The sequence below is a fragment of the Cinclus cinclus genome, chromosome 17, assembly GCF_963662255.1.
Source record: "Cinclus cinclus chromosome 17, bCinCin1.1, whole genome shotgun sequence".
Taxonomy (NCBI): domain Eukaryota; kingdom Metazoa; phylum Chordata; class Aves; order Passeriformes; family Cinclidae; genus Cinclus; species Cinclus cinclus.
In genome coordinates, this window is record NC_085062.1 from 5,340,831 (window position 1) to 5,356,358 (window position 15,528).

Consider the following 15,528-nt stretch of genomic DNA (forward strand, 5'->3'; position numbering starts at 1 on the left):
CTGCCGGGCGCAGCGAGCGCCCGGCCCGACACAGCACTGCTACCCCGGACCGGCACCGGCACCAACGGCCCCGTCGGCCCCACCGAGCGCTGCGGCCTCGTCCCGGGAGAAGCGGAAAGAGGAGGGCCGGGAGCGGCCGGGCCGGAGCGGGACCCGAACTCACGGCTCGCGGGGCTCACGCCGTCGGGCCGGGGCCGCCGTGCGCGCTGCGCGCGCGCCCCGAGCGCAGCCAATGAGCGGGCGGCCCGCGCGGGGGCCGCCGGGAGCGGGGCGCGATGCGGGCGGCGCTGCGGGCGCAGCTCGGGTGGGCGCGCCGGGCGCTCCGCGGGGCCGCCGTGCTGGGCCGCGCCCCGGGGCCGCCGTGCTGGAGCTGCGGCGCCGCGCTCCCCGGCGGCGATGGGCCGCCGCGCTTCTGCCCCGGCTGCCAGGCTCTGCAGCCGCCGGCACCGCGGCCTGACCTCTTCCGCCTGATGGACTGGTGAGTGTGGGCGGGGCGGCCGCGGGCCCGGCCGGCCGCGGGTCTCACCCGCCTTATGTCCCGCAGTGACCGCTCCTTCCGCATCGACGAGCGGCAGCTGCGGCGGCGGTTCCGGAGCCTGCAGCGCGCCGTCCACCCCGACCGCTTCGGCCAGAGGCCGCCGGTGAGCGCCGGGCCGGGCGGGGGAGCCGGGCCGGGAGGGGCCCGCGGGGCTCGGTGGCCGCCGGAGGAATTCGCCTTTAGCCTTCGGCTGCGTGGCGGGGTCGCAGTGTCGAGTCCCCACCTCTCTCCCGCTCGGGGAGTGAGGGGATTCGCCCGTGTTTGTCTTTCGGAGCTCAGAAGAGACTGTGCCGTGGATTTGCGGTGGAGGTGGACGATGAGGGGCCGCTGCGGTTCGTCCGGCCTTAGCTGAGCGCAGTGACACAGTCCCCAGGTCCACAGAGCCTTCTCCGTTTCACACACCGGCTGCCGTAGGGACGCTGCTGTTCAGCATGTAACAAAGTGTATCTCACCACTTGTTACTAGCTTCCAATTATTTGCCATCCATTTGCAGAAAGAGCAGTACTACTCTGAGCAACACTCTTCCCTGATCAACAAGGCGTACCAGACCCTGCTGAACCCTCTGAGCCGAGGCCTCTATCTAGTAAGGTCTCCGTTAATATTGCAGTGTTCCCGTAGCTAACCCTGGGGGCTGGTGCTGCTCTTAGGGACCGCACCTTCGACTCAGTCCTTCAAGTGCTAATTTGCATTCCTCTGAAGAGGATCACCAGCTATTGAAGGGAGACCAGAACCAAGTTTGTCCAAAAATTAAGCAGCAGCGTATCATCTCATTTGCAACTCCTCTTACACTAATTTGTCTTTCACTTCTCACGTGGTGTTTGGCCATGACTGCTTATTTAGAATTTGTCTGGCCCATGGCAGCCTTTTTGATGTAGTTTTTTTTTTTGTTTGGTTTTTGGGGTTTGTTTTTTTTTGTTTTTTTTTTTGCTTTGGGTAACTGCTGGTTTTTATGGTCAGCCTATGTATGGAGTTAACTTTCAGCCTGACTCTGTGCGCTGTAGGTTTATCAGCTATGAATCTGTGAGATAAGAGACTTAAAGAAAATAATTCCCATTGAAATAGATGTGGGAATATTTATTTTCAAATTCCCATTTCCTCTGCCAGCTGGAGCTGAGTGGAGTGGAGCCAGTACAAGAGACAGACTGTGATGCAGACTCAGCATTCCTTATGGAAATCATGGAAATTAACGAGAAGTTAGCAGAGCCCAAAAATGAGGATAAGCTTGAAGAAATTGAAACTTTAATTAAAGGTAGGTTATGACCTGAGGAATTTGTACAGAACTATTATACTGGATCTTGTGTAATACAAGAGTCTGAAAGCTTTTTATTTTTTTTGGTATATTTCTTGTGATGTCTTCAATTTGAGTTAGTTTGGAATTGACTCACTGCAAGAGCTTCTGCCCTGTGCCCCCTTTTCCAATGCTGTCTTTACTCATTTATGCACCTAAACATCACATCTGTCTTGAGAACATTTGTATAGAAGAACCTATTCTGATGTCAAAAGAAATATATATGGACAATAAAAAGGAATTTACTCAACCTTCATCAGGTGAGGGCTAGTCAATTGTTCCAAAGAAAAAACCTGTCAGAATGCAGTTGAATAAAATGGTTGTCTGACCACATTAAATAATGTTATTTATACCGGCATTATAATTCTTTCACCTTCTTCATCTGGCAGCCATTATATTAAGTGTTTATTCTCCTTACACAAGCAACTTTCTTTTTATATTGTTGGTGACACCAAGAACATTTGGTTTACTGCTCTATTTGATTCTTTGCAGTAACAGCCATGTGCTAAAAGTAATTACAATAACTAGAATAAAAACTGAGTACCACAGGAGAAAATTAACTCTAGCAGGGTAAACTGACAGACTGGAAATAGGTTACATTGCTGGGAAATTAGTGACCATTGATGTGCATTGGAATTGCTGTCAGTATACCTGTTTAAACAAAGAAATACATGTTTGAAATGATAATTAAAATTACATTGACAGCAGTATTATGAAAAACTCACTTGGCTCCCATAGGCTGAAACTAGTAATGAACTTCCCCCCCCACAGGCAGTCAGAATGCAGTGGTATCAAATATACTAAATATAATAGAAAGTAAATGAAATATTTTGTTTTGCAGTTAAACAAGAAGAACTGACCAGAGAGGTGGCTGCAGCTTTTGAAAGAGGTACCTGTTTTTATGAATTTTTTAGCTGCCATACATACCTGTCAAATGCTTAAAGCTCCACATTCTGTTACTGGCAAATATTTCCTGAGCTATGGAACAGAAGTACTACATTGACAAAGGTTCTTTGTTAGGTATTTAGAATAAGCACTTCTAAACTGACATTCCTGCTGATTTGGGAAATTCAGGACCTCACATTAAAAACAAAGTCCAGTACAAAAGTTCCATTCATCTTGCATCTAAATAATAATTTTGAGTGGCAGTGTAGATGTTAAGAAATTATTTGTTTGTTTCCCAGAATACTGGGAAGGACAGACTTCATCTTAGACATATTCTGAGGTTTCACACTTGAATTTGGGAGATGTTATTCTGCAGTTCTGGTGCTGCAGCAGAACAGTGAGTGCTGTTCTTTGCAGTGAAAACCACAGAAGCTGTGTGGCAAGTTAAGGCCTGTTCTGCCTAAGGTTTTGGGGACTTCCTGTGCAATAATTAACATAACTTTATTCTACAGCCAATGGCTAGGCACAAGCTGGAATCATTCCCCAGCTTCTGAAGCTGGGAAGAAACCATTGTAGCTCTGTGCCAGGTCCAGAATGCTGCAGGTTTGTCAGGTGTGGGTGTGTGTAACTGAAAGCATCAAAGCAGTGCTGGCTGGGCCTGCCTGTGAGGGGTTACATTCTGTTACTCTGTGCCAGGAGAGGGAATGTGTTGCATCTGTCTTTGTCACTAGGTCATAAACTACCCTCCCCCTCCAATTCTTCAACTGAGGAGAAATTCTTTCGGTATCAGTTTTGGAATTGGCACTATCCAGACCAGACTCCTCCTGATTTGCATTGTTCAGTTATGTCAGTTGGTCTATTTTTACACATTTAAAACAAACAGAAACATTTGTCTTCACTAGTGAGTAGATCAATTCTGCAGCCACAGAGGTCATTAAAGGGTATTCATTAACGTTTCTTTTCCAAATTGTTCATTGTTACACGTTTTGTGGAACATTTGAGTTGAGATGTTCCCAAACCATCCCAGATTAAAACAATAGGCAGCATGGCTTTAATAGTGACTGAGTCCTTGCAGCTCACAAGTCTTGGTACTAAAACAGGTGCTGTCACTGGAGTCTTGAGATTCATTTTGAAAATGCAAATTCACCTCTCCCTCTGTAAACTGTTTTATTTCATTTTAGATGATCTTCAAGAAGCCAAGAAGCTGCTAGCAAAAATGAAGTATTTTGCAAACTTAGAGGATAAACTAAAGGCCAAGAAGGTCCCTTCCTGATGTTGCCTCCTTTGCTATTAAGAGTTAGTGTTATTTTCAATTAAACAGATGGTTTTGTTATCAAAATCAGACCAACGGTGTTTGTTTCCTATACTTCCATTAAAAGCTGAGAGAAGGAAAATAAATGTAATATTAAAAATAAAATAAAGAAAATAAATTAAAATATATAAATTAATAAAATAAATAAAATCCCATGCTTGCCTCAGCAGTTCAGTGGCAGATGGCATTTGGAAATGCTTACAGCCAGGAAAAGTTGTACTGGGTAAGATGGTAGGGTGCTTTTGGTATGTACCTCAATCTGATGCAAACTAACCTCCAAAACTAGAAGTTTTACCCTGCTGCATAGTTTAAAATGTTAAGATGCTAGGTTAGGGGGGAAAAATAAACCACATTGAAACCCCAGGAACTCTTTTATCAGGATAAAAGTTTTTATTACCAATACCAGTAACTCAGAGAGGTGCTGTATTTTGTTGTACAAGTACAGTAGTAGGACTGGATGAGTAATGCCTTTAAGGCTTTCAAAGTTACCTAATTGCAGAAACATAAACTAAATACCCCTATTTCTACTAAACTGGAATATTTCAAATGCAAGCTATCAGTTATCAGTTCTTGTGTAAGTTCTTGTTAAAACTTAGAATGTTACACTCAGCAAAGCATTTGGATGCTCTTGATGACCCAAAACAAAGACAGAGCTTTGAACTGCAAGAAGAATCACTGAATTATCTGCAGAAATCTGCCAGAGGGGCTCACTGAACATCCCCCCTGGCATTTCTGCATCCTACAGCATCAGGTTACAGCTAAATATCAAGTTTTCTATGGATAATACAATATGTTGTTAATAGTATTTCAGCAATACTAACTTGCCTTTAGTTACACTTCCTCTAAATATGCAGGAAGATTTAATAAGCCACTTGATCATGTATTACACTCCTAATTTAGAAAACTGTTCATAATTCTCACTGAAGTTCTGTAGCATTTGTGAAATTATGCAGAAGTCTTTAAAAATTCATCTTGAAGTTGTCTTCTTTCATAAAGCTCTGTTTCCTTTTTCCTGGCATTTCTTCCAAAATTAAGCTTGTGAAATTCCTTTTTGATTTCCAGAAAAGATTTGTTTTTTGTCTCAGGAATTATGAGGAAGATGAAAGCAGCAACAAAGAAGCACTCCAGTAAGAACACCACAAAACAATACTGCTTCAGTCCATTCTGAAAATGAATGTGATTGTAACATATTTCAAGTGTAATAAGCTTTTTGTTTCCATTCACATTTAATATTGCTGCTCAGATGTTTTTAAAAAGTGTCATTCAACCTATTCTTTACCTGTAACTTTTTAGATAAAAGAGTGTCAAGTGCTGTGCAATTACTGGGTATACTTCTATTTTAAAAATAAGATAAACCATTTAAACAGTTAAATCTCACAATCTAGGGAGAAGTCAACATTTGCTACTTAGCTGTCACGTATTTTAAGATTATGTAATTTAAGTTTTTCTGAATGTTAATATTTTTCAATGCTGTACATTAAGAAAAAATACAACTGTCTTATGGAGAAGCAGAGCTCAACCATGAAAAAAGGACAGGCAGATCCAGATACCCTGATGCATGCTGTTCCTGCAGGTTTTGCTGGCAAGAATATGTGATAAAACTAAAAATACAAAGCTGGAGATGAAAGCCTGTCTTGCCTTTCCTAAGAATCTTCTGTTTACAGAACTCTCTGTCAGTTCAGGAAGTTCTCAGAGATGTGACTCACTGGCCACAGGTATCACCTCGATATTACTTTGCCATAAAAGCAAGGCACAATTAAAAAAATATTTTATCTAAATCTCAGTATCTGATTAAGTTTCCTGATTTTGATACCTTCTCTGGTTTCTTTCATCTGAACATGAACGTTGCCCTCCAGCACATTCCTTCCACTTTTCATTTATCATGTTATAATGGGATTATTGATGTGTGAAAAGTTATTTTAAGAGGGATAAAACCTAGTTAAACTCAATTGAGGGGCAGTGTGCATCCTGGTCAAGTGTCAACAATATATACAAGTGCATATAATCCAATAGAAGCAATGGGATGGAACCTGGGAGCAGATGAAATGGAAATTGTGCTGTGCATACTCACCACTATGAAGGGAAAGAGCATTCCAACTGTGAAGAAACTGATCCAACTCACAGTCCCTGCGATCATGTAGGCAGCAGGACGTGAGGACTGCACAAATAACTCAGCTGTCAGGGTGTTTGTTATGCCACCTGGGGATGGTTCAGAAACAGAACAGAGAACTGTGCTAAATGTCCATTTGAGGTTTTTCCAATGCTACAAAAGATTGACTTGCTTTTGAATATGCCATTAGCTGATCTCTTATAATTCCTAACAGCACAATGCTGAGGCTACTGCCCTTGCAGGAAGTTTCCCACTAAAACACAGCCCCGTTTCAGCAGCACTGATCAGGCAGCAGGCCCCTTCTGACAAGTGTAGAACCCCTGTGCTCTGAAGGGCAGAACTAAGGTCTCCCTCACACGTTCTCCCTCACCAGAAGTGTGCATGGTACACAGTTGTGGGCTGCAGGATGGCCTCATTTGGTTCCTTAGCCAGAGCAGCAGCAGCTGTGCTGCAAAGGCCTCTTGCCTGTGTGACAGCCCAGCCCTCCCAGACCTTCTACCACTCACACACATTCCTGTGCAATACCTGGGCCCAGCCCAAAGCTCAAGATGAAGGCAAATACACAAGTCATGCTCATGTAAGGCACCCAGGAGTACAGCTCCTGAAACAGAAGACAATGAGAAGGTTTGGTTCAGATTTCGATAATCCAGTTTTAAAGTCTGGTTTAACAGTTATGTTTCCTTTTGTATTTTATTTCAACTAAGACCAGCAGTCTTTCAATACTCTTTTATAGCTAATTTATTTAACAGTTCTGCTTCAGAGGAATTTAGTGTTCATTCAGTAATTTTTACTAAACTGTATCATAGAATTACATAATCATAGTGTAGGCTGGGCTGGAAGGGACTTTAAAGCTCATCCCACAATCCCTGGCCATGTGCAGGAACACCTTCCACTAGCCCAGGTCACTCCAAGCCCCACACAACCTGGCCTTGAACACTTCCAGGGATGAGGTGGCCACAGCTTCTCTGAGCACCCTGTGCTCCCCACCCTCACAGAGAAGAATTTCTTCCTTTTACCTAATCTAAACTTACTCTCAGTTTAAACCCTTTCCCCTTTATCAGGTCACTAAGTGCCCCTTTCACTCCTCTGTCCTTGTCTAATAGGAACGAGTCCTTTGCACCTGGTAAGTCAGAGAGAAGGTCAGAACAGTGCACCAGAATGTCATGAGGAGATAACCCCCAATGATAAGGCATCTTCTTCCCACATAGTCTATCAGCAAACCCTGTGGACGAGATACAATCTTCTGTTAATATACTCATCTCCTTTTTACCAATATTCTTCAAGAATCGTTACTCTCTGTACTGGGAGGTTGAACAAACTGCTCCTTACACAGGAGAGGGCTGTGAGACATTCACAAACTCCAGTGCCAAGTGTCACATACGGGATTTTTTCTGCCAAGATCCCAGCTTGTTCAAAAACGTAAGTTGCGTAGAAATAAATCTACAACAGAAAAAAAAACACAACAAAAACAATGAGGTTTTTCTGGTTTTCAAAACATTGTCTGGAAACAGAGTCACATTCATACTAAACATATAGATCAGTTTATTTTATATTGTGAGTTACTAATTCAACATAAGCAGCAATAACAATCTGTTAAATTAATGTCTAAGTAAACATATTGCTATCATAAAAGCCAATAGGATTATTCAACTTACTGAATATACTTAATATTCTTAAGCCAGACACACTGGGATAAGCTGATCCACCTTTATTTACTTTTTCAGAGGAAGTATCAAGTCATTCTTCAAAAAATTTTGCATACCAGAAACACAGAAATGAGAAAAAATGAAAGAGAAACACCAAAATAATGCAAGGACATTCTTTCCCACTTATCCCATTTCTCTGAGCTTCTCTATGTGGATCCTTTGTGTTAAATAAATGACTGAAAAACAGGTGGAAACGAAGTAATTATATAAGCTGTTTGTTCATATGAAATCTTACAGCATTAATGCCACTGAGCTGTTGGCCCATTGTCATCACAATGATGGTGATGAGCTGCCATCTCACACCAGGGTCAGTGAATAATTGCCAGGGTTTCTTGGGTTTCTCCCCATCTAAGGCAAAACATTCCCGCTGGATGTCTTCCATCTCCCTGTGATACTCTGAGGAACCATGAAATCGTTTCAAAGCTACAAAGAGAAAAAACAATTATGTTTACCTATTAGCTACAACTCATGGGAAATATCTCTTTCCATAATGACCTGGCTTTTGCTAGGATATAAAAAATTTGCTTTGTGACTTGCTTGTTCCTTGCTGTTTTTTCAACATTTTTTTTCTGTGGTGGATTTGGAAAATTCTGTGGCATTTCTTTGCTTCTTTTTAGAGGAATATCTGACCATGAAATATTCACCAGACAAATACTTTGTATCTGAACCTCAGACCTTCAAATAGTCTTTGCCTTAAAGGACACTCTTACCAGTTTGAAGTGCTTTTCTTAAATTCTAGGCAGATATTTCTTTGTTATGGCCCTGACTTTACTGTTGCCAGTAGGATGCAGTTAGTCAGCTAGAGCAAAGACAGAAAATCCTTCTCCTAAGGCAAATATAATCAAAAGTCATTTGGATCCCAGACTAAAATCTTTACAAATGGTCTTAAAACTTAAAGAGTATACAGCATCTGTTCCTTTAAAATCCTGATGATTAAATATATCTCAAGTGAGAATCTTTCTTCTTAAGACTAACAGTAAGAGTTTGATGATCCTGATAATGAACTTTCCACTAAGAGTAATCAGCTTGAAGATCCAGTCAATGAACTTTTATTTCAAACAGGATAATAAAGTTTTGTTCATAACCCATTGTAGGCTCCTGAGTTCTACAATCCCTTCTTCCATATAAGCTCACTGTAGGAAGAACATGGGCCAAAAAGCACCAGATGATACAACTGTTCTGTGTGGATAAAGATAAAAGGAGAATCTGGAACCCAATATATTCATTGTACCCTTCTGGAGAACAGAAAGTATAGATGCTGGATATTACCTTTGGCACAGCTCAGCTCATCACCTCTGTCAATAAGAAGATATCTGGGACTTTCAGGAAACCATGGAAGGAATAAAAGTTGCGCTAATGCTGGAATGCAGCTACTGGATAGCAACAGAGGCCAATGCTTTTCTCCACCTAATAATTCTCTGTGAGAAATGTGGAAAAAGAAGGCAAAGAAATATAATAATTAGCTATTGGTTATTATTTAGTGTAGCCTCTGCTCTTGGAACTTCTAAGTTCCAGCTAGATGAAGGCCTGAGCAACTTCCTCTGATCACACAGGGGACAAAAGCAGTGGTAGTGATGTGATACAGAAACATGAGTCCTTTGCTCTCAAGTCCTGTCTTGCCAACATCCACTGTCTCCAGCAAGAAATTGGCAGAAAACATGAACTCAGCTCAAATGTGGCTGCTGTACTGATGCTGTTCTGGTGACCCATCTAAACTGACACTTCCCTGAGGAGACAGCACTGATGGCTGGCAGTTATAGGAATAAGGTGACTTAAGCAGGATATTCTTACCCCAGGGGGACCTTGTATGAATTCTAATGCTACAATGGCACAAGGAATGTTCTGCAATGAACTGCAGGAAATTGGAATTCTTTACACAGGACTAACATGAAACAGGAACAAAAAACATTTCTTACCTCAAACCAATTATTTGTCCTGTCAGAATTCCCCCAGTCAGAAAGATGGAAGTCCCCATGGCCAAGCCACCTCTTAGGTGTTTTGGGGCAAACTCCCCAATATAAAGAGGCTGCACACAGAGCCCAATACCTGCAAGTAAATTGAAGAAACATTTTCCTATCAATAGAAATTGCTTTGCAAAGAGTTACTAAACCAAAACACATATGAAATGGGACTTAGTTAATTTCCTATTAATTTAGCTGCCTTCAGATTCCAAACTAAACTACAGAACATCTTCATCAAAAAAACGTATCATAAAAGGATGAGAAGTAACAATAATTTATCATTCTCCATAGTTTATTGATAGTAGGAATAAGAAATCATTCACCTGAATTTATGCCAATCAAGAACCTTCCAGCAATCAGTAACTCAAACAATCCTGTAGGAAAACTGATCCCCATTAAAATGGAGGCTAGTATTGCTATAACATTATTCATCAAAAGAGCTCCTTTCCTAAAGGGGAGGAACAAAATAATAATGATAATGATAATAATAATGATAATAATAATAATAATACAGAACAAACAAAAACTCATTAAAACAAACAACGCCCCCCCAAAACCAAAAACAACCCACCCCAACCAGATAGTAAGGAAATCTGTAATAATGTGAGGTTTTATACAGTTTTCCTTTCTGATAATATGGGGGGGAATTAGACTTTATACTGAAGAAACATGCAGTATCTGGAAACCCAGATATCTGATACAACTGCTTATATTTTTAAAAATGTCTAAACATAAGAATAATATATGACAGAAATGCCTGACAAGGTAGGAGTGAGTGTTCTTCATTTAGACAAATGAAGTGCAACAGATAAAGCAGCATGTCCTTACTGGCACAAGGGCTGCAAATGTGTCAGGGAGGAACTCATGTTTCCAACACACTCTGTGTGCATTCTCCAACTCAGATTTCAGTAAATGTAATGCAAAGACTAAGTCAAAGGTTGTAATTCAGGGCTCAGACTTGAAAGTCACATTGGAATAAGCTGTAAAATTTATATTATAAAACTCAGTTTTGAAGTGAAAAAACATGGATAGGTACCCAAGGTACTTTTTCCTCCCCCTATTTTGCCATTTATTTACTTTCTATTCCAGTGAGAAGGTGGGAAAAGCAAACATGCTTTTCTATGCCTGCTGCTGCAACTGACCTGCCCAGCCGTATTGCCATGCTGCCTCCAATCAGGGCTCCAGACAGGCCTCCGAGGGAAAAGATAGAAGCAATGACAGACCAAAGAAAAGTCAGCAAATCTGGATTTAGTTCCTTCTGATAACGACTATTCCAGGTTTCGTTTAAGAATTTGTGTATATGCTGCGGTAGAAAAGAGTGGTGAATGTGTAGCATTTTATACAGCCCTACACACAGCACTACAAATAACTTTCACCCCAATCCTGAAAATCAGGTCTGGGAGTTAATTCTAAGAGATATCATCTGACTGGCAGAATCTTCCTTGATCACAAGGAAGACCTTGTGTTTCCTACTCCCCACACACCTCAAAGGCTGCTGAGCAGCTCTGCTTTGTGCCATGCCTCCGGTGCTGCAACAGAGGAGAAACACAATCCTGACATGCACTGCCACGAGAGAGCTCTGAGGTCCTTCTGAACAAGGAGAGTAACAGGGTGGATGGCTGGCCCTACTGTTTCTAGGAACATCTCAGAGCACAGAAGCCTTGCAACCTAAAAAAATTTATTGTCAGAGGACTCATTCTGACACTTGAGCTAAATCTCCCTGCCTTAGTGTAACCCAAAAAATCATAGCAAAATCCCTTCTTCAACTCTAATAATACTCCAACTTTCTTATTCATGTGTCAGAGCTTTTAAGCTGTTATTCTACATGCTTGGTTTTCTAAAATTTGCCTTTAGAAACTCTTGAACTGGTATGTATCTGTAATCAGAGGCTCCTGTTCTTTGCCTGCAAAGAAAGACTAGAGAAGAACAAACTTCTTGAATTCTCCCTCTGTTCACAGCGTATGACATGTTCTTTCACTAAGAGCTTATTTTAAGCTTTGTAAAAAGCATACAACCTTGAAGCAAATTCATTCATCAGAGTTTCCTAAGCAAATAAATCAGCTGGCAGCAAAAACTGATACCCATCACTTTCACAAGACCACTCGCTCAAATCTTTGAGCATCCACAAAATACGCAGAATCCTGGAGGCCACAGCAAAGAACGCTCAAGTAACAAGTAAGTGAAAATACCTACAAGTTACTCAGCCACTACAGATGAAACATTTTAATTCCCTAAGATGATATTTTTCATTAATCTGCATTGTGATGAACACCTGTACATAGTGACTATCCTTCCTCCCTGTTACCCAGTGATAGAAAGAATGGGAATGGCTCAAAGTTGTGTCAGGGGAGGTTTAAACTTGACATTTGGAGAAACAGTGGTGATATCCTGCAGAAAGAGTGATCAAACAGAAGAATAGGCTTCCTAGTCAAGTGGTCAATGCTGCAAGGGCATTTGGACAATGCTGTTAGTAACATGCTTTAACTTTTGGTCAGCCCTAAAGTGGTCAGGTAGTTGGACTAGATAGTCACTGTAGGTCCTTTCCAACTGAAAATGTTTTGGTCTATTTTACCCTTTGTGTTTTGGGCTGTTTTGGCAATTCAAAAATCTATAACTTATTCAGTTAGTCCTTCTAATAATAAAGGTATTTATATGGCCTATTTGGCATTTTGTCTGACACAGAATACCTCTGATGGGAGTTACTCACACACAAATGCAAATCAAACCACGTGGCAAATTAACAAGATTCCTTCATATGAGAGGAAGACTGCTTTAGTTCCCACTGAGATCACAGCAAAAGCACATTTGGCCTCTTGGCCGAGTTCAGAGAGGAAACAGCCCAGTGAACAAAAGATGAGCTTTTACCTGAGTGGGTGCATTGATAATAGAGACATTATACCCATACTGAAAGGTCCCTCCAATTCCAACAGCACAAACAGCCAGGAGCAACGTCCAGCTGGGGAGCTGGGGAACAAAAGAAAGTCATGGGCATGAAAAGAGATAGGACCTTGAGCCCACACACGTCATAGCTAAAAGAAAATTATGGTGAAATACATCATGTATTTAGTTTGTAGCAGTGAAAGTATTTGTTAACAAAAAAAAACAAAACATCTGAACTCCTGCAGCACGGGAAGCATTTCAGGCTGCTTTGGCCCTGAGCATTAATAGCCTTTAGAAATACCACAATTACAAGTCTCCAGATTAAGTGTAGGCAACAAAACCATTACAGCTGTTATTGGAAACTGAGTAAATGCTTTTTGCATAAACCACACTGCTCACAGTGTCTGTCCTTAATGCAGGAATGCTGTGACTGTTCATGTTTGGTGTTAGAGACAAAACAACTCAGTATAAGAATTAACCAAATCTCAATTTCTGTGAGTCATATTTTAACCAAGATCTGAGAAGTAACAATATTTTATTTTCCCTCTAAACAATATTTTAAGTCCCTAAAATGATTACTCGATGTCTGCAATTTGGCAGGTATAAAGCCTTAGTACCTCAATCACAGTAATTTATTCACTGGTAATAATATTCAATTTAAAGTTTATTGGCATATTGGCATGTATTATTTTTTTTTTTATTTTTCAATATCTATCACCTAGTTTCACTCTCAAATCAGTATTTACAAACTAAAATTCCTAGAGTCACAGATTCACAGGTTTTAAGGTCAACACAAACTACTACTGTGATACCTTCAAATCTCAAGAACATAACTGGTCATAAAATGTACTTTTCTCAGCCCCATGCCCAGAGATCTCCAGAGATTTTTATTTTATATCCTCATGCAGTGCTCTCTGAGTTTACTTTTTACTGAATATGATCATACTAAAAATAACATCAAATTCAAATGTCTAAAAAAGCTTTTGTTTCAAATTAGGCCCTAAGTCTTATCATAACATCTTATTGACTAACTTCAGCTGGACACAATGTCTCCTGTATTAAAGGCACTTTAGTGAATTTCTCCTTCCTTCATATATAAAGGCTGTACATATTTATTTTAATAAACTAGTACTCCCTGAATTTCTCATTGTAAAGTATGTAGACTAATTCTTCATCATTCTCATTCTTGGTCCAGGTCCCAGAAAAGCTGCATTATTCCAGATACTGTACTGTATTCTGAAAGAGCTGTATCCTTCCTAAAGACAATTTGTCAAAAGTTCCTTCCTTCCTTCCTTCCTTCAGGACTGAAATTTGAAAGTTGAAATTGATCTTTTAAAGTAAAATCTAATTAACATTTCCTTACCGTTTCCAAGAATAAAAAGTGTTTCTCTGAATGTCAACCAAAGCAATGAATCAAGAGTAATAAGTAAGGGCTGCAGTGAGTATGGCAGAAAAAAGTAAAACCTGATGTGGTAAATACTGGCACTGCACACTCACACCCTTTTATTAACTAAGTACTGTAAAACTATTTTGTGTTTTATGTGTAAAACTATTTTGTGTGTTTTATGGGTACAACCTGGAATCTAGAACGGACAGAAAATAAACAAACAACCCAAAATAATGTACATACATCATATAACTTAGGTTTTTGTCATGACAGATCTTTTGTTCTTCCTGCCCAAATCAGCTGGACTCATGACACTGGCATGCTGTCTCACACTGGAGTTTGGAGATAGCACAGATAACAAACAGCCTCATGAGTTCTGTCAGCTACTCAACTCCTGACAGTTTAAAAGGGCGTTCACCTCATCTCAGAAATATGACACAAACAACATTCAATTTGTATTCAATGTAAAACATGAGAATCAGAAAACTCAGTTTTATAGCTTCAGTTTTCCAACACAGCCAGGTGTCCAAGGAAAGCGCAAAATTTTATCAGTCTAATCACTTAATGTATTTCTACTTAAAAGCTTACATTAAATACCCGCACATTCCACATCTGTACATCATTGCTAAAACTATAAACTCCCTACAGGATCCACCTCCAGAGGCCAGGATTGTTCTGCTTACCTTGCAGGGCGAGCTAGACCCTCTGAGCAGGGGCTGGTGCTCCATTCTGAGCATGGGCTGAATTACATTTCCTTTGCAAAATTTAATAAACTACGTTACAGAAAAAACAGGTGCCAAAGAACTTTAGTTACTAATATATTTAGACACAGCTTTTCTTTTCTGTTGTTTTGTTTGATCGCTTTTGGGCTTTTCCCCCCGCCCATTGGGACTCTCCTCAGCGGTACGGAACTTTTTGTGACAGGGATGTCCAACTTCGAGAAAGCCTCACAGCAGCCTCAGGGAGCTTTCCCACCTCTTACACTGTGTACACGCACTGTCCTTCTCTAACTCCGCGCAGAGCCCCGCAGCCTCCCGCAACTAAAGACAAGGACGGGCGCTTACCGTGCGTCTGGGCGCCATGCCTCCCTCACTCCCTCCCTCCCTCCCTCTCTCCCTCCCTCCTGCCGCCCGGAGCTCAGCTCCTCTCGCCACCTCCCCGAACCCGACTGAGCTCCTCAACTGACCGGGATTTGGCTGCCGGACCGTGCCCGCCCTGCTACGGGGATTAGGCCGGGAGACGGACAAGAGAGGGGCTATCTCGGCCCTCCTCGAGCACCCCGCGGCGCCCTCATAGCAGCGGCGGGGACCCCGCTCCAGACGGCGTCTCCCACAGCGCCCGGGACTACAACTCCCAGAGGCCCCACAGCGCTCGGGACTACAACTCCCAGAGGCCCCACAGCGCTCGGGACTACAACTCCCAGAGGCCCCACAGCGCTCGGGACTACAACTCCCAGAGGTC

The 15,528-nt window shown here is 41.7% G+C and overlaps 2 protein-coding genes across 9 annotated transcripts; one reads left to right on the top strand and one right to left on the bottom strand.

The window, feature by feature from the left end:
* The first annotated feature begins 269 nt into the window (after positions 1–269).
* HSCB (HscB mitochondrial iron-sulfur cluster cochaperone) lies at positions 270–4,172 on the top strand. 2 transcript variants are annotated; one of them, XM_062504640.1, is made up of 6 exons: positions 270–478; positions 545–641; positions 1,032–1,121; positions 1,643–1,787; positions 2,668–2,715; positions 3,893–4,030. In XM_062504640.1, the coding sequence occupies exons 1-6, from the start codon at positions 276–278 to the stop codon at positions 3,982–3,984; spliced, it is 675 nt and encodes a 224-aa protein (XP_062360624.1). In that variant the 5' UTR covers positions 270–275; the 3' UTR covers positions 3,985–4,030. The 2 variants fall into 2 exon arrangements, with proteins under 2 accessions (XP_062360624.1, XP_062360625.1); XM_062504641.1 differs by lacking the exon at positions 1,032–1,121 and having other exon boundaries at positions 3,893–4,172.
* A 195-nt stretch (positions 4,173–4,367) lies between these two features.
* Positions 4,368–15,393, bottom strand: LOC134051100 (solute carrier family 2, facilitated glucose transporter member 11-like). Of its 7 annotated transcripts, none has more exons than XM_062504632.1 (13): positions 15,254–15,393; positions 14,751–14,821; positions 12,666–12,764; positions 10,943–11,103; positions 10,124–10,248; positions 9,756–9,885; positions 9,109–9,257; positions 8,075–8,262; positions 7,463–7,573; positions 7,254–7,355; positions 6,659–6,734; positions 6,095–6,222; positions 4,960–5,187 (listed from the first exon to the last, which is right to left on the bottom strand). In XM_062504632.1, exons 2-13 carry the CDS (start codon positions 14,802–14,804, stop codon positions 4,969–4,971), a joined length of 1,542 nt encoding a protein of 513 aa, XP_062360616.1. In that variant the 5' UTR covers positions 14,805–14,821; positions 15,254–15,393; the 3' UTR covers positions 4,960–4,968. The 7 variants fall into 7 exon arrangements, with proteins under 7 accessions (XP_062360621.1, XP_062360623.1, XP_062360620.1 ...); XM_062504633.1 differs by having other exon boundaries at positions 14,751–14,840; XM_062504635.1 differs by lacking the exon at positions 15,254–15,393 and adding an exon at positions 15,132–15,138.
* Positions 15,394–15,528: the final 135 nt, after the last annotated feature.